Source organism: Macrobrachium rosenbergii, chromosome 39, assembly GCF_040412425.1.
Source record: "Macrobrachium rosenbergii isolate ZJJX-2024 chromosome 39, ASM4041242v1, whole genome shotgun sequence".
Taxonomy (NCBI): domain Eukaryota; kingdom Metazoa; phylum Arthropoda; class Malacostraca; order Decapoda; family Palaemonidae; genus Macrobrachium; species Macrobrachium rosenbergii.
This window is the reverse complement of record NC_089779.1, coordinates 2,699,795-2,727,030: the sequence shown is the minus strand read 5'-3', so window position 1 is coordinate 2,727,030 and position 27,236 is coordinate 2,699,795. Positions and strand designations below refer to the sequence as shown.

Below are 27,236 nucleotides of genomic sequence, written 5' to 3'. Positions count from 1 at the left end.
ACAAAAACTTTAAAACTTATAAATTACGTAAAAAATTATAAACAAACACTTTTGCAGGGTTTCTCGAGGATTCGCAAATGTTAGCGTGTCTGTGAAAAAATCGTGTAAGACAATTAGTCAGGTTCCAATGAAAAGTTCCTGTGTCTGTGAATTCGCGCAACTCGAATCTCACAAGTTCAGGGGTGTTACTGTATATATTATAAAATGAAAAACTGCCTCAACAGGTTTCAACTGGGCTCTCTTCTTTAGTACGACCCTCGGTTCAGCTACTCACCGAGAGGCATCTCCAGTTGGTGAGAGTGGTGGCACTTACACCTGAAGGTTTCTCTCTCCAGATTTCAAAAGAGATTTTGGAGACTTTCGTTTCCTAAACAACCATCTATCAGAGAAGAACTTTCTTTTCCTAAACAACCATCTATCAAAGAACAGTCTCCAGTAATGAGTGTCGAGACAGGCTTCTCTCTGGTCACACTCCCCTTTTCCAGTGTTTTCTCACCCATCTTTGGCATAAAAGCTTCTTTTTGTTCCGCCTGTTGATGGCACAGATCAGCTTCAGGCCAAGGGTGTAGCCAAGAGTAGATCTCATCTCTTTGAGGAAAATTTTTATACTCCTGGTCCTGAGAGGCTTTCAACAGTCCTTCCCTTCAGTGGAACTCAGACTTACAGAGGGGCGTAAATCTTGCCTCTAAGGGTTCAACTCAGTGTGTACAAGTCTTTACGAGAGTCATCAGAAAAGACTTGTCTCTGGAGACTGTTTTGTCGGCCCTGACATCGGTGTAAGATAGGCAAGTTATCTGGGTTCTCATGATATTTGGCATTCTGGAGGATGGAGATCTGTCTTGTTTGAAATTGTTCTGAATTTTGTGACACATTTTAGAACCGTCAGTCACTTCAGTGAATCCTTCTCATTCTTGTCCATGTAGGATTTTCCAGTAGTGATCCACGCACACTACAACTGGGTTCATTTGGGTGTTGCAGCACTATCTTGGGGGAACTAAACACCTCAGATTTGAATGTCGCCAACTCTTTGGTTAGTGCTAAGAGCGTTAAGGAAGGGGTATCTGAGAACACTATTTCCTGGCTCTGTGAGTCACTCCACTGGCGTTGTCTCTCCCAGTGTGGGGGATGGACCTCAGCCCAGATGAGAGCTCATGATAGTATGGGCATCACCCTGTCCTTAGCACTCAGTAGGAACCTGTCGGCTTTTCAGGTATTATGTGTGGAGAGGTGATCGTGTCTGACCACCCACACAATGTCTGACCTGCAGAATGTTGCCCACTGGCCTTGGACGTAACTTCCTATGGTTGGTGGTGGCTGGTCAATGGGTTGGATAGCCAGCTCCCTTTGGGACATGAAGCATCTCCTCTAGGTATCCAGTTAGCAGTAGTAACTGGTTCTCCTTCCCCTTTCGCTCTCTCTTCTTTCCTCTCCAGTAAATGGAACAAGTCTTTTCACAGGTCATGAAGGAGAGAGGAAGACAGACAACGAAAAAACTCACAGATCATATTAGCCTGTTTTATTGTCTCCAACACTCCAGTCTGCTTTCTTACAGCCCGACTGAGTAATTGCATACAGACCCATAACTCAATGGTCCAGAAGTCTAGCAACTGCTGCATCCCATATGTTCAGTATGCTAGAGGTGTGGGGTCCCTTCCTCTGCCCCTATCAGGCCAGGAGGGTGACATTCCAAGTTGGGTGAACCTACAAGTCAGTTCAGAGAATACCCAGATTTCTTCCCACAAATGGGTAAGTCTCCTATGTAAAGAAAAAAGGTTTGTATTTGTGTAGGAACAAATAGCAAAATTTTAACTTAAAAGAAATTTGTATTTTTCCTAACATGCAAACCTGAAGTTCTTTACATGAATGACCCATATCAGCCATCCCTCTCATCTGTCACCTGGGCCAAAAGGCTAAGTGAATTGAAAACCAATGGGTGGGTGAGGTTTCCTCCTGCCTGTCATTAGTTAACTACCTAGTCAATAATTTGGATAGCCATTCCAGCTCCCACTCACAAGCTAAATCCCATTTAAAGAACTACAGGATTGTATGTTACAAAAAAATACTGATTGCTTTTAAAATTTGCTATTTTACCATTCAGTGTGCCACTTTACTTCTTTGAACTTATGTCAGTAAACTCTAAACGCTTTTTATTTGATTTCATATCTAAAGATTTTAAGGATGAACATACCGGCTTGTGCAGACAGCTCCCATAATGACATCTGAATGACCATTCATATACTTGGTGAGGGAGTGCATAACAAGGTCGGCACCCAAATTCAATGGTCGCTGGAAGTAAGAAGACATAAAAGTGTTGTCTACAACTGTGAAAATATTCTTATGGCTCTTCGCTAAAGCTGCCACTGAAGCAATGTCAACGAGCTTGAGGGTTGGATTTGTCGGAGTTTCAATCCAAATCATTTTGGTATTGGGTTTGATAGCAGTCTTTACATTATTGACATCAGCAGCATCCACAAATGATACTTCAATTCCCATCCTGAAAAAAAAAACAAAGCATCAACAATATCCACAAATATCTTAATGTCCATCCAGATACAGAAGGAAATGAATAATATATAAGCACTGTAGCTATGAACCATTACCTTATTAGAGCCTATAACCGAAAATTCACCAAGGTGCTCCTGTAACTGAATCCAGAATTCACAAAAATTATGGCTTCTTTTCAGGGTTAAGTGATTTTCCTGAGAGTATATAATTGCCAACCCTACACTTTCTTCATGATCAAGGTTCACTTTATGCTACCCGTACAGACTAGCTTGGACCAGGTATTGCTGATCAGAAGTTCTGTAAAGCTTGCCTCCAGTTCAAAGGTGAAGCTAAGCATTTCTGGTAATGAAATGACCAGCAATGAGATATTTCTATAACAGTTGTGGCCAATGTCAGAGTTAATAAATGCATCTAAACACACTGACATAACGGATTCTTTCAGTAAATCAACAAATTGTGAGTAAAGTAACAATAAAAACTGATAACTAAATTCCCAAGGTAACTGGATAAATTTAAGATAATTTTAATATGGTATCATAAAGATGGCTGAATTAACACTGATCTTCATTTCATTAAGAAAGCAAATACGATTTTGTTGTGAATACTAACTTGTTCTATCCCAAAAGGAATATAGGAAAACCCACATCAATACTAAATTCATGATCCATGCTGAAGGCCATACCATGATAAATAGACTAACCTGGGCAATAAAATCACTTCCTATTAAACCACCAGAACTGCTAAAAGTATCTTTGAAGCAGTTTACAGATTAGCTCTGAGGAAATCTAAATATATCTGAAAACAAAACTGAAAAAATACTCAAGGAGGAGTTAAGATAAGGTAAAGTATACTTGTGGGAGTGACTAATGAAGATGAAAAAGACCTTTTTGCCTTTTAATCTTCATTTTCAGTGAACAAAGTGCACCTACTGTTCCTTCTTATTAGCTGATGATGGGAAACTTAATGAACCACAGACACACAGTGGTACTACTTCACGTGTGCTTTTGAGAGTCCCATTACAGTAAGCCACCTTTTCTAATGTTGGTTTGTTACGCCACAAACCTATAACTTCCATCACCGTAAGGAGAAAAAGAAGCTTAGGTGGCTCAGGTCCGTCAGCATAGGTCCTAAGCAGTATGTGATAGCTAACAGTTTCCCTTTTTCTTCTCTCAGTCATTATTTCTTCTAGCAGTGTGCATCAGTACTAATGATAGTAATAAAATATGAAATATCACAGTCGATTGAAAATTACCACTGATGGTGGTGTAGCAGCTTCTGTAAATACTTGCCCAGTTATTTTTTATCGTAACGCAGCTGCTGTTCGTCCTCAAAGGTGTTAACTCTCGTGGTCCCCACAGGGCTCCGTATGACAAACCAACCAATATCAAAGAATTCTCTCACAGTTGGTCTTGGCCAGAATACTGCCTTTAATAGACACAGTGACGGAGTATAAAAGGACTCAAAGCAAGAGGGCTCTTTACCTTGCCTACACTGATTACTTGGTTTTCATTCACCCTTCTCAAACACATGTGGCAACAGTGAACAAACTGGCAGAGACCCCCATTACTCTAAGGTCTGCCCTACAAATCACACAGCCCCAACTGTGCTCAGAAAAATGTTCAAAGGCTGTGTTGATGGTATATCGCAGTTATCTGCTGAAGAAAGCTAAGTGCCTGGTCTTAAGCTCCTGTAAAAAGTTTGTACTGTGAAGCTTCTTGGGTAGGAATATTGTTAAAATCTGCTAGGTGGTGTATCCAACAAGGTGGGAGTTTAGGCTACTAGGCTATACCATGCCTTCCTCTTTGCTTTCAACTTTTACAAACCTTGATGCCACACGTCGGAAGTATCGGTTCGTTCCACCATAGAGGTCATCCATTGATACAATGTGATCTCCAGCTGACAGCATGTGTGTTATGGCAGTGGTTGCTGCTAATCCTGAGGAAAAGGCCATACCTAGAGAAAAATAGCTCAATTAATCATTTATAACTGCAATCTCAGAGACTGAAAAGGAAAAAACCTTGAAATAAAAAATAAAGTTCATGTGATATTAAAATTACTCTTTTGAAATTTATTGTTAAAAGTGAAAAGTGGGCAATGGCAGAGGAAATTTTTACTGCTATACGTAATCTTAGTTATGCAAGAAATACTACAATAAACTATCAAAAGATATTGATATCCAGACACCAGCAATCCTAAAGGGAACTGCTGAACTTCTGAATTCCAGATGTATCTGCAATCATTTCATCTCAAACCCCTTGCTTGACTGTAGTATATTTTGTATACTGCAAAATCTCAAAAACCCCTCATTCAGTTGTAAATGAATAAACATGATCAGCTGACTCCAGTAGGTTAGCACAAGAGCACAAGATCCCTCAGATCCCAGTTTGTTAACCCTTAGTGGACAGGATCACTCAATAGAGGTCCCACAACAGGTTTTGGGTGGTAGACAGATCCCCTCTGATGAATATTAATATTACGCACCATACAATTTGGCTGTATCAAGTGGGGAAGTTTCCTATACTTCAATGGCCCATAAATGAATTGTGGCAACTAAAGAATTCAGCTCAGTTGTGGGCATCTCATGGAATTTAGTATTGTTCTTGCCTTGAAGGGGAGATGTCTTGCTCCTTTCTCTCCCATGACATCTTTTTATTTGTTTGCTTATAAAAATACCCAGGGATTGCTGTTGGTTTTAGTTCTTATCTTTAACAATACGATGTCAGTTATAATTGTAATTTTGCAAAGAAATATTAGAAAAAACATGTATAAATCCAAAAAAGTTATTGCATTTCCCAATCTCAGTAAATTTACATAAATATTTTACAACAAATATGCTCAGAATTTGTTACTGAATTTATTTCTAATCTGTTATGATACTGTAATTTTAATTTTACATGATAAAATAAAATAAATTATTAGAAAAAACATGATTCTCCGAATCCTCCGCCTCCTGGACATGACGATCCCCCATCCATCTCTTCCAGAGGATTCGCAGGGTTTAAACCCAGAGCATAAAATCTGTCAGATCCTAATACCTTCGCAGGAGCTTGAAGTTTCCAAGCAGAGGGAAGAGAGAGGTTTCACGAAGGGGACAGCACCCTAGTGAAAACTTGGGGCATGAAACTCAGCTCAAAACAAAGAACTTGACACTGATATGTCTTTCCTCAAAGACAAAGTGCAGGCACCTCCTGAAAGTTGGTGAATGGGGACATGAAAGTATGCATCATTTATGTCCACTGTAAATACTCCATGGCAGTTAAAGATCATGGAGGTTGATTCCATGGAAAAAGGGGGAACAGTTGGTCACAGAGACAGTGCCTGGATATGTCTAGGACTGGCGCTAGGATTAGCCTGTTGTAAAAATCCCAGCAAGGTACCTGGTACAGCTTCTTATGCTGCCTTCTTTAACGGAGAAAAAGGCTTCCTGACTCAACACTTGTCTGTTCTCTAGGTTGCTCTGTGTGACTGAAAGGTTAAGAGCTGGTTCAAGAGGCAGTGAATTCCTGAAAGGAATGCAATAACCTTCCAAAAGAACTTCCTTTACCAGGGCATCTACAACTAAGTGTTTCCACACTTGAGTGAAGTGGCCCAACCTGCACCCACAGGTACATGAGGGGTCAAAGGGCTAAACAGACTTAGGATTCTTGATATTAGTGGAGGAATTGCACATCCCTATTTAGAAGAACGAAATCTGGATCCTTGTTGCCAAAAGGACGCTTCTTCCTTCCAGAGCCCATAAATGAAGTCTGGGGGAAAGAGGTAGAATTGCCCAAAGTGCATTTGTAGTAAGAGGAAGAGAAGAAGACTTCCCTTTAGTGGCCTGGAATGCCTCGTGCAGACTCGCTGACAAGTGTGCGGACTTAATGACACCTTGTGCTGACTAGCCGACACTTTGCATGAACTCGGTAACACCTTGCGCAAACCGATGACATGCAGAACTGCATGTGGCCTCGACGCATTGCAGAAACTGATGGACTGACAGGCGAATGCAAATATCTAGCACGCTTAGCCTAAGCTCTGTCAAAAACAAAACTTGGACCATCGGTGACCAAAGGGGAGAACTGGTGTGAACGCTTACTCTTGATTGCGTAACTGCAGACTCAGTGCTTCTAGTGACAGCTGGAGGCACAACGGCAGCACTCACTACGGATCGCGATCGCTTATCTGTCTTGGACGAATTGCTATAACAGCCATGGGACAATGAGGCCAAACACAAGATCTAGGCTTACCATAAAACACGAAGATCTAGATCTACCAAAGATACAAAGTTAAGTATACCTTAGTTTAACCAGACCATTCCCGAAGGATTAGGCTTATTTTACATGGCTAACAACCAACTGGTTACCTAGCAACGGGACCTACAGCTTATTGTGGAATGCGAACCACATTATACTGAGAAATGAATTTCTATCACCAGAAATAAATTCCTCTAATTCTTCATTGGTACTCAGTCCAACGAGGATTAACAGGCCTGTCGGCTAGGGCGCCGAGGCGACAGGCAAGGCTGCATTCATGGGATGGCCAAAGGAACGAGGGGACACTGTCCCTGCCAATGCAATAGATGCATTCGATGCAAAAGACTCAAATAGTTACACAAAATTCAAATCTGGATTTAACTGAGTCAATATATAATTGCATTAAATCTAACCTACTACCCTGAGCTGACATTTGGGTGAAGAAGGATCTATATCCACTACAGAATAGAGTAGAGTTATTGTAAAGTCCCCGCTAAGCGGGTTTTCTGTGATGGTGACCCTTTTTCCTTGCCGCTCCTAGGATAACGGGTCACGCAGGATCAGCCATAACCAATCATTTAAACTGATTTATGTAAATTTATGTAAATATTTACCCGTTACCAACTTGTACGTTACATGTTTCTTTTGCTCAGGTATCAGAATGCATTCAATTTCTTTTGCTCAGGTATCAGAATGCATTCAACTTAATTATTGTCCATTTTTGTAACTCATGAGTGTATTTATTCATTGTATTTATTGTCAAACGTTATTGACCTCAGGTCACCCTGGCTCTCATTGTATCCCTCGGCGTGACGTCATCCGCCGCTATATAAACCGCGTGTGTCCTCAATAAATCACCAGTAACTTTATCCTGCTCGTTTCTGTCGCACCTCTTAAATTAATCTCTACCTTCTTGAGGTGTTATTTCTAAATAAAACTTAGATTCAAGAATAACTGTTCTGTTCACTCTCTCCCAAGACTATCCTTTTCTTGCAATGATGACATTGTTGTCTGAATCACAATTCACCCCTCAATGACCAATAATTCACTTTCCATTAACACAATCTGGTCTTACAGCCTCTCACCTTATAAATCTAACAGATTTTGATGGGGGAGATTGAGAAGAGGAATCCATATTGCCAAATACAGATCAGAATCCAGATAATTCAATTCGTTAACCAAGAAATCAAACCCAAATTTCAGAGCGGTTGTCGACACGTCCGTCACTCATCACCGACAGGTGAAGAATGACGTGACAATCAAAACATTGGTTGGTGTCCCCCTCCCTCCAATGATGGGGGGGGGGAAACAGGGAGCGTTCGTTAACGACTTTAAATTTCAACACTTGTCGAACCCATCCAAAGTAACAGCAAATGATACAGGGTAAGTTTAAATCTCAAAATATAGATTAATCCTACATCAGAAATTTTTTCACCAACTCCTATATAATGGCAAACCAAAGATTTTCAAGCAGTTGCCCCTTGTGAAGAATAAATGAATATACTGAACTGTGCTCCTAATCAGTGCTGTGTCTCTTGCATGTAGGAGGGATAACGAGTCCAACGCTATCCCTAGTCACTTGAATGGCTAGCCTAGGATGATAACATTTCAATATATGATTTAATGTATGATTTAAATATATGATTTTTTTTTGTCAGACCTCATGTCATTGCACACATACTCCACACTAAAGATTTAAAACAGGCATGAAGAGAATAAGTAGAAAATAAGATATACAAGAGTGATAATCTGAGAAGCAGAACAAACGGGGTTTAGGCAAAGCAGAGTTTGTCAAGAAGATCTCTCTTAAGGAGCAGCAGTTATACTGAAGGTGAAAGTATATCCTGGCAGAAACACTATAACTGTTCAACAGGAATTGTTTGATCTTTTTATAATCTACTGAAATTAACAGAAGCTGGCAGACTGAATGACTCAGACCATTTCATCAAAGGTTAAAAGATAAGGAAATTTTCAAGACTACTTTTCTTACCATGTTTTGCATTCTCAAGAGAAGCTAAGCACTTCTCTAGGCATTCCCTGGTTGGGTTACCTGATCGTCCATATTCATATTTCTGAAAAAAAATGCAAAATAGTTCCCATACAATGAAATCTATACAGTTATTAAAAACTCACACAGAATAAGCTTAATCTGCTCAGTTGCAAAATTCAATTCAAGAGTAAATATACTGGCTATAGGGTGTGTGCTAGTTACATCTCAGAGTTGCAATTAAGATAAAGTGAATAATTTAGCCTTCAAAAAAATTTAGTCTGCTATATCTGCTTTAAGGAGACCTGAAACATGAGCAGAACTTTGGAAAACCTGGTTTCTGTACTATGAACCACCAAAATTTTCAAGCTATTTTCATAATTTCTGACTTAAAAAGAGTAATTCTTTATAACAAATTTTATTTCACTGATACACCCCAACGAAAATGATGGCCTTACATTTTTATGTGTGACCTAGCGTATTAAAATTTTGGAAAAAAAATTATGACTATTGACACAGTTGTGGCAAAACATCCTCTCTCAATAAGGTTCAGACCTTACTTCATTCACCAACCAAACTCAATATGAAGCTCCACTATAGTATGGAGGCCTGTGTGCCCTATTGAAGAGGAAGGGGAGTGAATCTCGCCATTAGGCAATGGTCTGCACGTGTGAAATGTAAAATCTGTTCTAGATAGTTTCATGCATGTGTACCAAAGAAACCAATGCTTTAATTAAGCAGATATCTACTAGGTGAGAAAGTGATTCAAGCAGATAGCACCTTATGACTGGGACACCACCATCAGGTGTGAAAGTTACCAGCTCACTTGCTTTAAGGCCTCTAAGATCTGAGGTCTGACCCATAGGTAATAGATTTAAAAAAAAAAAAAAAAAAAAAATAGAAAGGAACGTTATCTCTCCATCAAACATTATAGTGTCTTGGTACCTGGCTGGAAAGTACTTAAGATATGAAAGTTAAGTGTTTTAATTGTTTTAATATGAATGAAAAAATAAGAATTTAAATGAAGTTATCTGAATACTGCAACAGTAACCACCACAGAGTTGTGAGAAAATGTAGTGAAGGATAGCTACGTGTTTCTAGGGTCTGAGTGGGAGAAAGTAAACTCATCAAATGTTTGACACGGTCTTATATTAATTGTATGATGAGTTCTCACGCAGCCAGGAGACAAATTCCATGAAATCCATTTTGGCACTCATAGTTATAAGAGAAACCCTTCCTAACAGCAAGATGTTTTATCTGATACTCTTGTAAGTAGCAACAAGTCAGAGGTTGTGTTGTCAATCCCAGGGTTTGATGGACCTGACTTTATTTACTGTCGTAGCATCCCACATGCACAAGGTGTGGCTGTAAACACTAAGTCTGGATGACCTATTTACCATCAGAAAAATTTGGAGAGTAGTTGCCATGAAGCTCTTTATTCTAAAATTTTCAGTAGTTCTACAATGTTTATATTTGCTGTTTGATGCGATCCAAATATCGACAATTCTATATACGACTGTCTTCTGGAAAAGACTAGTACGGCTCAGTAACAGGATTCAAAAGCTTTTATCTGTTATTTGTGGAGACTATAATGCAAAGCACAGTGAGTGGCTAAGTTCAGATGCCACAGATCAACATGGCCAGTCTACTCTTGAGTTCTGTGTATCCTCCGATTTTCTCCAGCTAATCGAGGAACCCATTTCTGGTAATAGATTATATTCACAGATGTTCCAGCTATTGTCAAGTCCAAACTGGGATCGCATTATTGAAGCTTGTCAGGCACTTAGTATTTCAGATGCTACATTAGATCCTGATCCCAGGAAGAAGTTAAATGAAATGCCGATGGCTATTTTTATAAGGTATGTCCCCAGAAAGGTCATCAAATTTTTAGGAAAAATGACCAGCCATGGTCTGATGATACATGAGCCTACCGTGACAAATTTAACGCATGGAGACAAAATCATTCAAATGAAAACTACACCGTTTTTGTTGAGTCTCGCCATGCTGTGAACAGAACTCACCATACAGCCAAGAGAAATTGCAATAATTCCTCAAAGAGGAAACTTGAAGGAATTACTCAACTTCATCTGTGGTGGACCAAATTGGCGTCATCTATCTTTGGGTCAGATTGGTTACTGGCCCTAGGGGAAACTGAACTGCTTCATCGGGCTTTTGAAGCTAAACAATCAGCAGAGAATGTCCCTCTCCCTGCTACTTGTCATCCTGAACCTATTCTTACAAAAGATGCATTTCGCTCCAGGTTCGCTCTGGATAACTTGATAGCTGGGGTGGAAATATTCGTGATGGTTTCTTCCCTTTGGTTTTAAAAAAAAGTTTCTAGCTGTTGTCTCCCAAGATTAGTAGATTCTATAATGTAGATTTTTATGTCGACGTAGCATCTTTGCAAATTGGTGCAAGGTTAGTAATATAGTGCCTGTTCCAGAGAGCGGCATATCTGCAGACTGGAGTAACTACAGGCCAATCTCTATTCTCCCTGTGCTCGCCAAAGTTGCTGAAAAACTTATTTTTAAGCCAGTATATAAGTACAGGCAGTCCCCGGTTTACAACGGGGGTTCTGTTCCTAGTCGTAAACCGAAAAATCGTCGAAAATCGTCAAAAATCCTAAGGAAACCTTACTTTTAATGCTTTGGGTGTATTGAAAACGATGTAAACTGCATTTTCATTGAGTTTTTCAAAAAACAAACTCCAAATTTTGATGATTCTGCCGTTTTGGAGTCATATTTCTTCCGTCAGATCGGCGTACGACATGTCGTAACTCTGGAACATGCGTCGTAAACCGGGAAATAATTTCTGAGGAATGTATTTGAAAAGCGTCGTAACCTCGGAACGTCGTAAGCTGGCCCCGCCGTAAACCAGGGACTGCCTGTATGTGGAATCTAAAGGATTGTTTACTGATAGCCAGTATGCATACAGGAAGCTCTTTTAGACTTGACATGCCATTTGCAAAGGAACCTTGATAAGGGTTTGAGTGCAGAGAAATTCAAATAGATTTTAGTGCTGCTTTCGACTTAGTAAATCACAAGGCACTTATTTATAAACTTCAGAATCTTGGAGTGGGTGGATATGTTTTAGGATTACTTCGAGATTTCCTTACAGGTAGGCAGCAGCGAGTTGCCGTGGACAGGATCTTTAGTGAACCAAGACCTATGACTGAAACCTATATTAAATACCATAACTGTTCACTGTCTTTACAGCCGAGATTACTTAAACCTAACTAAAACAACTTTAGCTGAAAGGATCTCTGTTCACAGCCATTCTTACCTTCAGTGTCAAGAACACCCAGACAATTTCAAAACAGGATCACTTACAGGAATGCACAAGGTGTAAAATGAGTATTATCTGCATAAATTATTGTATTATAATTAAAATTAATTCTCGGTTACTTCTTGTTCAGTGATATATTACGTCCTGATAGATGAAGAGGCAAAAGTTCTGCCTATAGCTGAAGAGCATGACTATTATCAGTGCATGTGACCAATGAAAGAAAGAAAGCTATTGGTTTTAAAGTAGTTATAATGTGAAACATCCAGAACAAAAAGCATAATAAATTAAGATTTTTTTAGCAGTCACAAAAAAAAAAAAACATTCATACAAGCACGTCTCAGGCAAATATACTCCTGGTGGACTTTACCTTGTACTGAGCCGGACCATCTTGTTTGAAAGTTGTGGCCATGGAAATAGGTGGTACAACGGCCATAGAATTCCACTGTTCAGGTTCACTGCCAACATGGACGGCTCGAGTTGCGAATGTTGCGTCATTCTTTAAGAAACCAAGATCTTCAGCCATGATGTTTTCCTGTAAAAGGAGCACAATAGTCTAAGCTTAAAATTGAAGGCTGGTGAAAGCATTATTATCACACTGTTATCATTATTATTTCCGTTTTGCTTAAAAATAACAGTTGGTCCAGCAACACTGATCTTGTATAGCATCATTTCTACGCTCTTTTGTATGTCTGTAAACAATTATCTGACAGCACTGGACCAGGGCCAAATATATATATATATATATATATATATATATATATATATATATATATATATATATATATATATATATATATATATATATATATATATATACATATACACAACACCTCAAACTTATGTATGTGTGTATATACATATAAGTATGCATATATATGTATATACTGTATATACATGTATATGTAAAAGAATCTTCAATATAAAGACTGCCCTTCAGAACCAGGCAGTTAACATATTATATACAGTATATGTATATATATGTATATATACATATATATACATACATATGCATACTTTATATATATATATATATATATATATATATATATATATATATATATAAATATATATATATATATATATACATCTCAAACTTATGCGAGGTTAGGTTTCAGAACCCCTCGCGCAAGGCGAGGATTCACGTAAGTTAGGTACGGCCACTAAAAATGCTTACGAATGCTTATTTCTAGAGTTTAAGCACTAAACACGACCCTAATCATGCTCTCAAAGTATTAAGCTGACTTTTAAATGAAATTGCATTTACTGTAATTTCATTTAAAAGTTAGCGTTATACATTAACCTTAGAAACGAAATGAATGGTTGATGTAAAAATAGATTGTTTCTCAAGGATTTCACAATATGTGTCCATGAAAAAAATAGCTTATGCCAATTAGTTATGCTCTAATGGAGAGTTCGAGTCTGAATTCCCACAATTCGAATTGCATAAGATCGAGGTATTACTGTATATATATATATATATATATATATATATATATATATATATATATATATATGTATGTATATATATATATATGTATATGTATATATATATATATATATATATATATATATATATATATATATATATATATATATATATATATATATGTATATATATATATATACATATAATGGAAAAGCTATATCTGTTGCACTGTGGGCTTATCGTGCTCAGATGTCAGCTACTTTGGTAAAGACAAAGTTATAAAATCTTGGTTCTGAAAGAAATTGTCTTAAAAGTTATAAATTCCTCCACCTGTTATCTTGGGTGGTGGTAACCCCTGAGACTTTATCTTTGCCCTTTGAAATATTCTACAAGTCTGCAACTTGGACTTAAAATTCTCACCTAGTCTTTGGGCACACACTAAAATCTTATAAGTTCACTAACTGGTCTCAGGTCCTGGTCTCTGTTTCTGTCACTCCACAGAATCTCACAAACTCTGTCTTCGGTGTTCTATCTATAAGGTCTCTCCGAGAGTACGAATTGTGGCCAGTTTTAGTATATCGTTCAGTCAGTTACTCATAACACGTTACGTATCTGCGAGAACGAGGCGCCTAGGTTTTTCATGTACGGGTCTTGGAGCAACCGACTGCCCGATTCCCCTACTAACATCTGACCCTTGGTGACAGATTCACTAAAATGCTGACCACGTTTTGTACATACAAGAAACACAACACTACTTTTCACTGGACGTTAAGCTAACCTCTTTTCTTGAATAATCCCATCTTCTTGTAAAACATAATAATTGTCTCTACTTAATGAACGAAGTTTCGTTTCCGGTAGATTGTACTAAGCTATGCTTGTTGAGCAAATTTCATTTTCAGAAGATTGTACTAGGCTAGACTTTCAAACAAGGTTACCAAACTTATGGCTTATGTAACAATTCACAACCATCTCTTATAATCAACAACCGCTTAACAAAGACCTGACATGAACAAACGAATCGAGAAACAGCTGTTTTGTAATTTTGAGGGATTTTAGATTGCCTTTGTATACCTGTTTTTACATTTATGTAAATAAAAAATAACAATTACAGTAATAATCCATTTCTTTTAGCAAGTAAAAAAAAATGTTTAATTATTCCAGTAGTAGGCCTCAATCAGCTGATTTGGGAATGCAAACATTACCCTTACCTACTTAAATGTATATGGTGGATGAACACTTATTTTATGTTACGACGATATTACATAATAATGCAGTATAAATGGATTCAGTAATTAAGAAATCCGTATCATTACCATTGCCTTTATCTTACATACGGTCGAAATAGTCTAGTCTAACAGTCGACACATACACATTTTATAACTTGTTTGTGGTAGTACAATATGATAACATCTGATAAGAGAGTTGTCGTAGAAAAATACATTAATGGTAATAAAACCATGGCAGGCTGTGGCTAGGCAAAGGTAAGATACCTACCTACCAAATTGTGTCATTTACGAGAGAGGAAAAGAAGGGGATGCATTAATGCAGTTTTGTTACAGATATGGGGGGAAAAAAGGCTAGATAATTATTGCCTTCTGCATAGAGATTTCTGTTTAAAGAGCGACGGTTGCTGTTTATAAGCACATTTAGTGTTTACATTTATGTGGTGTTGACAAGGTAAGGTGAGGAAGGGTACGGAATTGCCCTTGAACCTTAAATGGATTTCTCCTTCATCTGACTGCCTTGGCTCAATTTTAATCTGGATAACCGAGGGGTTACCGGAGTCTTACGGAGCCTTGGTGGGAACATGAGAGCGTAACTCCTTTGAGGACTCACGGTGGCTACCAGAAATAGGTTTTTCCTGCAGCAAAACCTGTTTTTAAACAGTGTAGCCGCTGTATGTCCTTAAAAGAGCTTACAAAAGAAATTGATGGATGAAAAAAATGGTTTAGCTCCTAATAGAAAATCCCAGTAACCCAGATAAATTTTTTGTCCAAAGTACAGCTACTCAGTCAACCATAATTAACCATTACGCACATGACCGCTTACTAGAAATGACTTCTAAGAAGCTCCACTAATAAGGACGCTATTAACCACAGTCCAGACTAACAGGTGCTGGTGCTCACACTACTGTTTAACTGTTTAACAGTATCCTACTAAGACTGTGACTGTATAAGACTGACACAAGGGCACTGTTGGTGTTGAAACTACTTAAGCTCCCATGCCGGCTTCTGCAGGCATCCTATCTGGAAATGTGCCGCAAGAATTCTATATTATATTAACCTTAACTGTAACTAACCTTAATGTGGTTCGGATCCCACAATAAGCTGTAGGTCCCGTTGCTAGGTAACCAATTGGTTCTCAGCCACGTAAAAATAAGTCTAATCTTTCGGGCCAGCCCTAGGAGAGCTGTTAATCAGCTCAGTGGTCTGGTTAAACTAAGATATACTTTTTTTTTTGACATTGGCTGATTGCATACTACAAACAGGTATTTGTATCACCATTTTATCCAACTTAATCGAGGCCGATCGTTACTTTTCATCAACATGTGCCATCTCCCGTAGTTATGCTACACTCACAGGCTCGCTTAAGTTGCGATGTTAGTGAACTGTGTCAAAATTGAGGTAATTTTTGAATCTTGATTGCCGACCCGCATGTGGTCCAGAATTCGTCCTTGTTTCTTGATTAAGGTTGACGTAAATTCAGATGGCTCTGAGATTAACGTAAATTTAGATAGCTTAGTATGTTTTTTTTGTGAGATTTATTTTATTGTTGTAATAAAACTTAGAAAATGCATACTTGTGTTTGTGTAGCCACCACCTGTCTGTGCTGGTTCAAAGTCGGAGAGCTGTTAATCAGCTCAGTGGTCTGGTTAAACTAAGGTATACTTAACTTTTACACAGCATTTTGATGTCTTCCGCTCACGGCCTCATGAAGCGTTTGATCGTTAAGCTGAGCATACATTATATATGTAAACAGATTTATAAATAAAATTCATATCTGAGACACAAGGAAAATCTGCTAGTTGTTTGTACGTCTTTGTGATCAGAGTAACGAACAGATAGATACTGCTGATTCGTCGAACGCCATACGATCGTTGGAGTTTGGCGTGGGCAATTCAAATGAGTGCCATACATCGAAGGGCCTTGTTGGTTCCTTTCGATTATAAGGGACCAATCAGCTGAGGTCTATGACCTAACCAAGTTCAGTTTGAAAAGTAAATGATCAGTAGGGGATTAGCGGTCGACGGGTTGAGGGGCGCGTCTCTAAGACAGTGATGGGAGTGTGTCTCCTCAGAGTACCTTCCGACTATAATTGCATAATTAAGTAGCGTAATATTAGCAACAGGACCGTGTGTAACTGTTAAGGAAAATACACGTGTTAATTGTATCTTACGCGTTTCATTTATACTGGTAGAACCTTTACATGGTCGAGAGTCAGGTCATATTTTTGGTGTCAGTCGTGGGTGGGGTCTTGCCAGTACATAGTAATTAACAGCGTAATTGTGAAGGTGAAATAAACAATACAAACTTAGTTGCACAAAATAAAAAGCCCGGCGACCCACCCACAATTTCGGCCGATGTCGCGTCGTCCCCGCAAGCGCGATCAGTAAAGAAAATAACAGAACTACCAGTGCTAGGTGGACCAGTGCCCGAGTCTGACAACTCACGCGCTGGTGAAGGTTTCCTTTCGACTGAGACCTTCATAAAGTGTACGACTGAGACCTTCATAAAGTGTACTGAAAATGCCACAATAGGCTGGGGAGACACAGAAAAAATTGTGGAAACAAAACAAAAAGTGACCGGGAATGCAGCGCGGTAAATCAGGAGTTGGGACGTCAGTTATTCAGCAGACTGGGGTACTTTTAAAACAGCACTTCACTCAACAGTTTCCCCTACACCGAGAGGAGGACAATTGCATCGGTAAAGACTACTGTGAGTCCCTCGCCCCTCAAAGAGACCAAACTGTAGAGGGAGAAGAAGCCTTCTTCCCACCTCCTTGTTGGGGAGGGGGAGGAGTCAACCAAACCCCAGAGAAGTAGTGGAGAACCCTCCGCCAACTGTCGCTGCCGTAGGCCTACCCGAACAGAGAGTGCTGGGAGGGAGGGAAATGCAAGAGCTTATCGGCTGCCCTCAACCTGCGAAGGAAGCCGCGGTTCCAATCGTGCAAATATGGGTAGGAGAGCGACAGGGAAGGGCGTTGATCGACACGGGCTCAAGTGTGTCCATGTTAGAAAAACACGTAGTGGCAGGGTCGTTGCGCCCTGTGAAAGGTTGTTTAGTTTTAATTACAGCAGGTGGCCATTGGATGGTAACCCAGAGGAGTTTGGAGCAACAGGTAACCGTCGATGGGTGAGTAGTGACACATACTCTCTTGTGGTACCAACATTGCAGGTAGAAGGAATTTCAGTCATTTTAGGAATTGATTTTGTGGATAGGAACGAAATAATAATAGCTGGCACAGACGGGAAGGGGGTCGAAGTATGTTTAAAAGGACAACGAATCCCCACAGAGGGGGGGTAGAGACAGAGTTGCATACGAGTCTCCCTAATTGAAGGGTAGTTGGGGGGGGAGTAACCGCACCACCCCGGACCCTCTCATCCCTCAGAAGGCACCTTAGTTATGATCAGACCCCATCAGAAATGGGAAGATTTTACCCTTCTATGTCTAAGCGAGGTGTGAGGTTAATGTGCTATTTATTAACGTTAGCGATCAGCGTGTCATATTAGACAGTGGGTCAATATGCGACCTTGAACCTTGTGAAATAGCAGATGCTTCTCACACACTGGCGACCTTGAGTAGCACGCGTCAGGGTTGCTGGGAAGAACGTCTAGACAGACTCCGGCGAACAGCTGGTGGGTCTACCCCCGTTACTTATCAAAATATTCTCAACGAAATTATGGAAAGTCATCAAAATATAACCACGATTTGCGACGAAACCCCGGGCACAATAAATAATTTCCCTTTTGTTATTGAGGCCAGGAATCAAGCACCCATAAGATCTAAGCTGTATAGAGTTCCAGTTTGTTATCAGCGGGAAGTGGAGAACGAAATTCATAAATTAGGGGAACAAGAGACAATTAGAGAAAGTGAATCTCCCAGGGCCTCACCAATCGTGATGGTTAAAAAGAAGAATGGTTCTCTTAGGCTTTGTGTTGATTACAGGAAGTTGAATAGTATCACAAAAGACTATGATTTCCCACTGCCCTCTATCGAAGAACTGTTGATTAAGGTCAGAGATAGTAAATTCTTCACCACCTTGGATTTAAAGTCAGGTTATCATCAAATACCTAGAGACGAGAGTAGCAAAGAAAATACAGCCTTTATAGCTAGTGATCAACTGTCTGAATATAATTACCTTCCTTTTGGAGCAAAGAAAGCTCCTGCCCATTTTTCACATGTTGTGATCCATATTAGCAGTAGAAGAACTTAAGAACAACATTATCGAAGTCTTAGAAGTTTTAAACCGACATGGTATGAAAATTGATCAAACCAAATGTAAATTCTTTCAGCATGAAGCCGAATTTTTGGGGCACATCGTAACATCTGAAGGCCTTAAGCCTTGCGCAGATAAAGTAGAAGCAATTAAAGAATTCCCCCAACCGAAGAATACAAAAGAATTAGCCAGTTTCCTCGGGCTCACAGGCTACCACCGTAAATTCATAAAAGGGTTTAGTAAAATAGCGAGACCACTAGATTCACTGAGGACAGGAAGAAGAAATAGCTTTTCAGGAATCAAAGATTCTCTCACTAATAATGGACTGTTAGCTTATCCAAAGTTCGGTCGACCATTTCTGGTAAACACTGACGCGAGCAGTTTAGCTATTGGGGGAGTGATTTCTCAAGTTGTCGATGCAGGATATGAAAAACCGATTTGTTTTCTAAGAAAATTGTGTGTTAATGTGAAGCTAAACATTATTATTCCAATGATCTTATATAATTAAAAAAAATCATAATGCTAAGTTTAGTTTTTCTTTATTTTTTTGCAAAAATAGTGGTGAACTGATTATACAGAAATTCATGTTTGAGACGTAACAGAAAATCTGCTAGTAGTTGTTTGTACGTCTTTGTGATCAGAGAGTAACGAACAGATAGATACTGCTGATTCGTCGAACGCCATACGATCGTTGGGGTTTGGTTGGGTAATTCAAATGAATGCCATACATCGAAGACCCTTATTGGTCCCTTTCGATTATAAGGGACCAATCAGCTGAGGTCTATCACCTAAGTAATTCCAGTTTGAAAAGTTAATGATCAGTAGGGGATTAGCAATTCAACTGTCGTGATATGATTGTATAACTTCAAGGTCTTTTTAATCTAAGCTCCCAAGCTACAAGTAGGGTTTAATTACTGGTAGGGGAGGAGCATTTGTGATTGTTGCAGCCAGGGACGAGAAAGGCATGAGACGAGTCACACATTCTGGGGGACATCCCTCCCATTGTAAGAAAAACATACAGTATTATATAATATATACACTGTAATACTGTTTTTTTTTTTCTTACTGTCAGAGCGAGTATCATGACTTTTAATTCAGTAATCAAGCGAGTACTTAAGAAACGTGTCTGTGCAAGAAAAGTCATCCTGAAAGGGTAACAAAGCCGTCACGGATTTGGAGTATGCTTGTCACAGAGGATAGGGGATTCATTGTCTGTCTCATCGTTGTTCGCTAAGAACAATGTGCTGCCTGCCCTTGAAGATTGGACCAAACAGGAACTGGCAAGCTAAAATGTGCAGAATGTATTTCACAGCTGAACTCTCTAGCTCTTGCTATTTTTTCCAAGGCCACATCACAACAGTTTACGCCAAGCTTATCAATCCCCCCCACCGCCCCAACCACACAGTAGTTTTAAAATTGTTAAAAGATCAGATCACCTCATGACAGAATAACCGAATAACTTGGAAGCTTGGGGTCAGAGACCTTGAAGTTTTACAGTCATATCACAATAGCTGAATTGCTTGATTAGTTCCGAAAACTTAGTGTACACATTCTTAAGCATCAGAACAGTGAGGTCGACATCATGCCACACATTACCACAGGTGAAAAATAAGAGACGGGGTGTAGGTCCTGACCGGTTTCGACTTTATTTCCAAGCCATTGACGAAGGACTGATACAGAGTATAAGAAGTCACAAATATATATACTACAGGAACAGTACTGACGAACATACAAAACCGTTAGAGACTACGTATCCACCCACCGGCCGGTGTCGAGGTAGGAGTGGCCTTCAAAACTCATTTGGCTAAAAATCGCAATATACTCTCGGGGAACAATACTGATAAACATACCGACCTGAGGCGACCTCAGATCCACACCTGACAGGTGTCAGGGAGGCGGAGTTTGGAAACTCATTAACACTACTGCCCTTGTACTGTGTTTACAAATATGATAATCCTATATTCATACATCTCTACTGCCTGCCCTAAAATTTAAACAATTTACACATTTCTTTTGACATTAAAGGATCAAGTTTATATATCCCTTGACTGATATTCATATTATGGTTGTAACTTTCTTTTATAAAGCTAGATTCAATGATATTCCTTTCCAGTGCATTATTAGAATGTACAATCCTTTTTGCCCCTTCCCAGTTGATAGCATGATTGTTCTCACTGACATGTACAAAAATACCACCGTTCCCCTGTGCATATCTCACACATTTCTTATGCTGTTCAATTCTTTTTTTCCAGTGCTTTCCCCGTTTGGCCAATATAAAAGTTGTCACAAGGCTTATACACACCCTTTAGTATTGTCAGGGGAGTTCTTGATAAGTACATTTTTCATTGTTTTATTGTTCTTAAATGCGACATTAACACCAAAATTCTTAAAAAGATGGGTGATATCTTTCATATTATTATTATAAGGCAGGTGTTGTAAGGTTCTTTTTGGTTTTGATACATAGTCTTTTTTGCCGCTTCAAGTGCACTGTTTAATACACTCAGGATATTTCAATCTCTTGCCTGCATTCCTAACCTTATCAATTTCCTCATCAATAAATTCGGGGCTACATACCCGTAATGCTCTTAAAAACATAGATGAAAACATTGATTTTTTAACCTTATTGCTTTATCCTGAAGAGAAATGCATATAGGAAGAAATATTGGTGGGTTTTCTATGCACACTCTATTTAAACCCACTACTATTTCTTCGTACGAGGACATCCAAAAAGGGTAAACAGCCATCATTTTCCATTTCCACAGGGAATTTAATTGATGGTGCTAATTGATTTAACTTGGCAAAAAAGTTATTTACAGGTGCTAATTGATGATCTGATGGAGTTTTTATCTGAATTATTAGAGAACACACAGCTGGATATCCCATTTTCAAAAGGACTTTAATTGAACTCATTAAATTATGCGTGAAAGCATGCAAATTTGAATTTAATGGTAAATTTTACTCACAAAATTTTGGTATGGCAATGGGAAACCCTCTATCCCCAGTGTTAAGTAACTTATATATGGATTTTTTTTTAAAGAAAATATTAAGCAACATAATCCCACGCAATGTAACATGGTTTAGGTATGTTCACGACATAATTTGTATATGGCCGGGGAACCAAGCCGTAAATAACTTTTTAGCCAAGTTAAATCAATTAGTACCATCAATTGAATGGCTTGGAAATAAAGTCGAAACCAGTCAGGACCTACGCAATGTAACACCTGTGGCAATGTGTGATAAATGAATCACGTACAAAAGTGATAATAATCATACATATATATCTATATAATGTATGTATATACGTATGTATGTATGTGTATATATATATATGTATATATATATATATATATATATATATATATATATATATATATATATATATATATATATATACACACACACACTTTTTCATATTTCTTGACTTTGTTTTTAATACTTCTTCAAAGTTCTGGATAAATAAACAGCGTCGTGTTGTGTTCTCCATTTAATTAAACTTGCTACAGACCGTTCCGCCTGAATTTTATATAAATAGAAAACACATCACGACTCCGTCTACTTATCGAGAACTTTGAAGACTTATTAAGAACAGAAGTCAGGAAATATGAGAAAGTCTGCATCAAAGAAGTCAATGCCACAAAGGCGATTGCCTACAATAAACACTGAGAGAGAGAGAGACGCTCTGCCCGAAAAATATATATACCTGTATATATGCGTGTATACAAGAATGAGTATGAACAAATGAAAACTACCTGAATTTATTGGTCACATACTTATAACAGCACATGCTTCAGTATACGACGCTTACTGGACATCAGTTCGGGAAATCAATAATTCAGTCAATCAGTATCTTCTGAACTCTGACCAGTTATCTAAAAAGAAATTTATTTGGGACTGTTTCATATTTCTAAAAACTATGACTGCAAAGTCTGTGAAATATAAAGAATAAAAACTGACGACCAGCATTAACAATTAATTATATATTCACGAGGAATTCATCTAGCGCTTGAACGTACGGAGTGGTAAGATGGAGACCCCACGGCCACATTCAACACCCTTTAGTACATGGTAATATTTCACGGGAAACCTTAACCTATACCAAAATTTAATAACTGATTGCAACCGTTTTCGGAAGAGGTTTTCTCGACGACATAACAGACAGATCCGTTTTACTCTCGCAACATAATAAGAAGGCAGCGACATCAGATATAACAATAACAATTTCTGGTCAAGGAACCGACGAGTGTTGAAATCTTACCGGGGTCCGGGAAAGGCGTGCGTCGTCAGCAGCCAATCATGACACTACATCACCATCCTTTCCACCAATCACAGACTGACTTGTGAGACACGCCACCGCGTACACCAACAATATGCTGTCAGCAGTTGTTTGTTTCACACCCAGCAAAAAATGCTCGGAGATGTTTTAAAAAGACCGCCATGGGACCAGCTGGGTCTGCATCGTTGCAATCGATTGCATCTCAGTGACGGAGGGGGCAACATGCCGTGGAAATAATATTCTCTACCTTTAAAGACCTTCGATTGCAAATTCACCACCGTGGACTTACCAGCTCAACAGCTCTTGTCGATGCTCGGCAAATGGGCTTTATACAATTCCAACTGAGAATGGTATTAAAAAAAAAAGATTAATTTGGGTTTTCAAGGCAGATGTTAGGTAGAGCGTGTCACAAAAGTCTCACAACCACACAACGGAGTAACAGCGTGACCGGCACTGAAGAGGCTCAGCTGGGGAATGCTGACTCGTGGCCGCTATTGAGATCGGTGACGTCCACGAATGTGGGAGGACAGCTTGGGAGATGGACTGGTTCTTACCGAAAGTCGCCGGAGAAATTAATGTCGTTGGCTATTTGCTTATCTTTTCTTAGATTGGATGTGCTGATTACCTATGTCAATGGTTTGGACACGAAAGTTGTTTGCTCAGAGATGATCGACGAACGCTGTCAACAACTTCATTCCAAAATAACCAGTTAGGCATAATTGCATGTACTTTAATTTCTCTGTACACACGAAACATTCTAGTATGAATGTGTTGAATAGGATTTTTTTTCTATGAAGAGAAAATTGAGTATGTCCTTTATGGCAACCCCGACAACGTAGGCTACCTGTCCTGCTGCCACAATGTGCATATTGGCAAAATTCGCTTTCAAGATGAAAGAGGTGACTGCATTAAGAGAAGATACAAACTCTGTGATAATCTTCCAAGTCTACTCTTAGAAACTGGATGCAAAGAAGACAAATTCCATGAAAAAGTAATGACATGAATTTTGTTATAGCACAACTGTGTAAAAACCAATTTTAGTCTCTGAAGATAATACAATTATATGCAGAAGATAAGAGGGATCTTTCTTAGATAGTGACCCTGAAGGGTTTTCGGGGGTCGTTATCTAGGTCTAATATTTCTTGGGGGTCATTATCTTTATGATATTTACAGTCTTTTGTTTATATTTTTACGGTAATCCCCAACGGAATTGTACTAAACACGCCGCGAAGGAGGATACATACTGGGTTACAATCCGTGGGGGTCACTGTCTAAGAAAGATAAGACGTTCTGTGGCAATAAGGAAAAAAAATCGTTCCCGATAACGAAACTGAAGAAAAAATAATTTGTTGGGTACTTTGATTATAAGAGAGAAAATATAACTGACATTTTTTAACCTTTTAAATAGACTAGACAGGCGTCTTTTTTTTTTTTTTACAACTTTCTAAAAAATGAGAGGTTAGAGAAATGCAAAAAAAATGGGAAAAAAGCACTTAAAAAAAAGAAGAAGAAGATAAATGAACAATGCCAAGGAGACTGGGATGTTGCCAGCAGACATCCCGGCGTTACTTGATAACTTGATAATGTTACATCCAAGGTCCTTCAAATATTCAGAGTATATGTAAAAGACCTTGGTTACATCATATCAGATAACCTCATGATAAAGTAATCTGCGCAGCAAGAATGTCATATGTGAGGAAATAACTGAACGGTTTCATCGGTTGCTTAGCAATCTGTCGAGTAGGCCTATCTTGCAAACATGAAATTCTACTATGGTCCGGCTACGAAAGGTTCAGACTTGAAGGTAATTAGCACTGCTGCCATATTTTACATATACATACATGTATAACCGGGTATACATACATATATATATACACCTTGTATGTAGCCTATATTGTACATAAATGAATATTTACGCATGCATACACATGCATACATTAATTAATTGTACGTGAAAACAAGATGGACAGTGTGCTCGAATGTGTCCGCTAATTATAGGAAAGTCTCAACCTTTCGTAGCTAGACTATAGAATGATCAATGGGCTGCCTCGTAGAAATCGCTCCATTTGAAACAGTTTTACTCCTCGATGAATTAATATTATAGCCCTTCAGACACTATAAAAGATCGCTAGCGAGTGGGCAGGTAGGAAAAGCAATGCATCCAGATGTATTTAGCCGTTTTAATCTTCCCCTTAACGTTAATTTCTTGTTCATTGTTTTCCCGGGGACCTGGTTTTGCCTGTTGACATTTTGTTAAGATATGGCGTTGGAGATATTTTGACTTCTTTTATTTCTTTTATTGAAATGATTTTGGGTATAATAATGTTAAGTATATTTTAGTTTAACTAGACCACTGAGCTGATTAACAGCTCTCCTAGGGCTGGCCCTAGAAAAGCAATTGATCACTCTGCATGGAAAATGGCCATAATCATGCAATTCGGCCAAGTTGCAGTGAAGGATTAGATTTATTTTACGTGGCTAAGAACCAGTTGGTTACCTAGCAACGGGACCTACAGCTTATTGTGGAATGACGAGAAATGAATATTTCTATCACCAGAAAAAAATTCCTCTAATTCTTCATTGGCCAGTCGGAGAGCCGAACGCTGGGCCATCAGCGTGCTAGCCGAGAGCTCTACCGACCCCCCCCCCAATGAAGAACTGAGAATAATAATAAATGTGATTTAATGCTTACACACCCAAAAAAAAAGTCGTTTTATGTGTCTGTTAGGAGTACTTTTGTAAGCAGTGTTATTGGCTATTTCCCATTTAGCTGTTATTTATTGTTTATAGGATAGAATTGTGTCAATACTTCTTTTTCACAATTGTAAATTCGACGAATAGATATTTTCGGAACGTTTGTCGCTTTAGCTGTCAGACCAATGCTTGTGCAACGTCAGTCATAAGACCTCCTTGTTGTTTCACTAAAATTAAATAAAACGTTGTGAATGATTTCCCTAGCCTGAAGAAAGAGAACATGCGATCATTGGTCAGAGATCACCAATGGACCGATAGGTGACTGCGTGACGTCACGACCTCTCCTGTGCACTAGATCCCAATCTTGGGTCAGCCGTGAGAAAACCATGCATTCTCTAGACTTTGCCTGGTTTAAGACCCTCCTGACGCCCCTCACCGACTACGTGTGTGTTTTTTTTTTTTTATAAGGTTTGAAAGCTCTGGCCAAAAACTGTCACATCTCTGTTTTTATAAAAAAAAGAAATCGGCTCCCAGTGAAATTATCAATCATCGAATGGGCTTAAGGTCAGTTTTAAACTCAAGGCTGTACTTCAGAAAACTTACACTTGAGTAGGTTCTGCTATGCCCATTATTTCATCATAACAATGAGGCTTTTTTCAGCACAGTAATTCATCATTCCCCCCACCCTACTTTGAGTGTATGACAGACTAGTATATGGGAATGTATTTGGTGATGTTCAGTGTGCATCACTGAATGCGACTGGATCCTGTCAAAGACATCGCCAAGAAAGCTAGGGTGGTAGTCGGCGACTTATGGTCAGTACAGATTTGTACATGAGACTGAGTGCAGAAATCTGAAGTGCGTGAATAATACAATATCAACATAGGCTATGTACTAAGATATAATCAATATATAATTATATAATAAATGCAAAAAAAAGTATAGTTTTAATTCGGAAACTTTAATATTGTTGAGGGTCTCTCCAAATTGATCTAGTCAGGCATTACTCAGCATCCTATGATATCGGTTAAGTGTATACATTAAGCATTTCACTTCATTATAATTTTCAATTTTTTAGTGCGTAGTAATATTAATAACCAACCCTTTTCCCAGCATCTCAAGTTACAAAAATTGTAGTCAGTATTTGTTTTGCCATAAGAGACCAGGTGCTGCACAGTGAGAGCAAACAAGAGGTTGCCAAGGCCTTCCAGAGGGGCTCATTTCAGAATTCTTCAGTCCTTCACTGATGCTTCTCTCGTATTCAGGGTAAAATGTGAGTTGTGATATACTCTAGATTAACCAGCAGATGAAATTGCTATCTTTGTTTGCCTGTTTCTGATTATCTTTGTTTGTACACATGACTTGACCTCGCTGATAAGACGGGTATTATCACTT

General features: G+C 38.8%; 1 protein-coding gene across 4 annotated transcripts in view; it reads right to left on the bottom strand.

The window, feature by feature from the left end:
• Positions 1-27,236, bottom strand: part of Cth (Cystathionine gamma-lyase) — a 49,242-nt gene that overhangs the window by 12,233 nt on the left and 9,773 nt on the right. For 2 of the 4 annotated variants that reach the window (XM_067082285.1, XM_067082287.1), the window contains exons 2-5: positions 12,380-12,544; positions 8,731-8,812; positions 4,329-4,458; positions 2,189-2,494 (exon numbers count right to left, since the gene is read on the bottom strand). In XM_067082285.1, the coding sequence (XP_066938386.1) occupies positions 2,189-2,494; positions 4,329-4,458; positions 8,731-8,812; positions 12,380-12,535 (674 nt within the window). In that variant the 5' untranslated portion in view covers positions 12,536-12,544. Of the gene's footprint in view, positions 1-2,188; positions 2,495-4,328; positions 4,459-8,730; positions 8,813-12,379; positions 12,545-23,129; positions 23,693-27,236 lie in introns of those variants that run through there. The other 2 variants (XM_067082283.1, XM_067082286.1) reach the window with 2 other exon arrangements.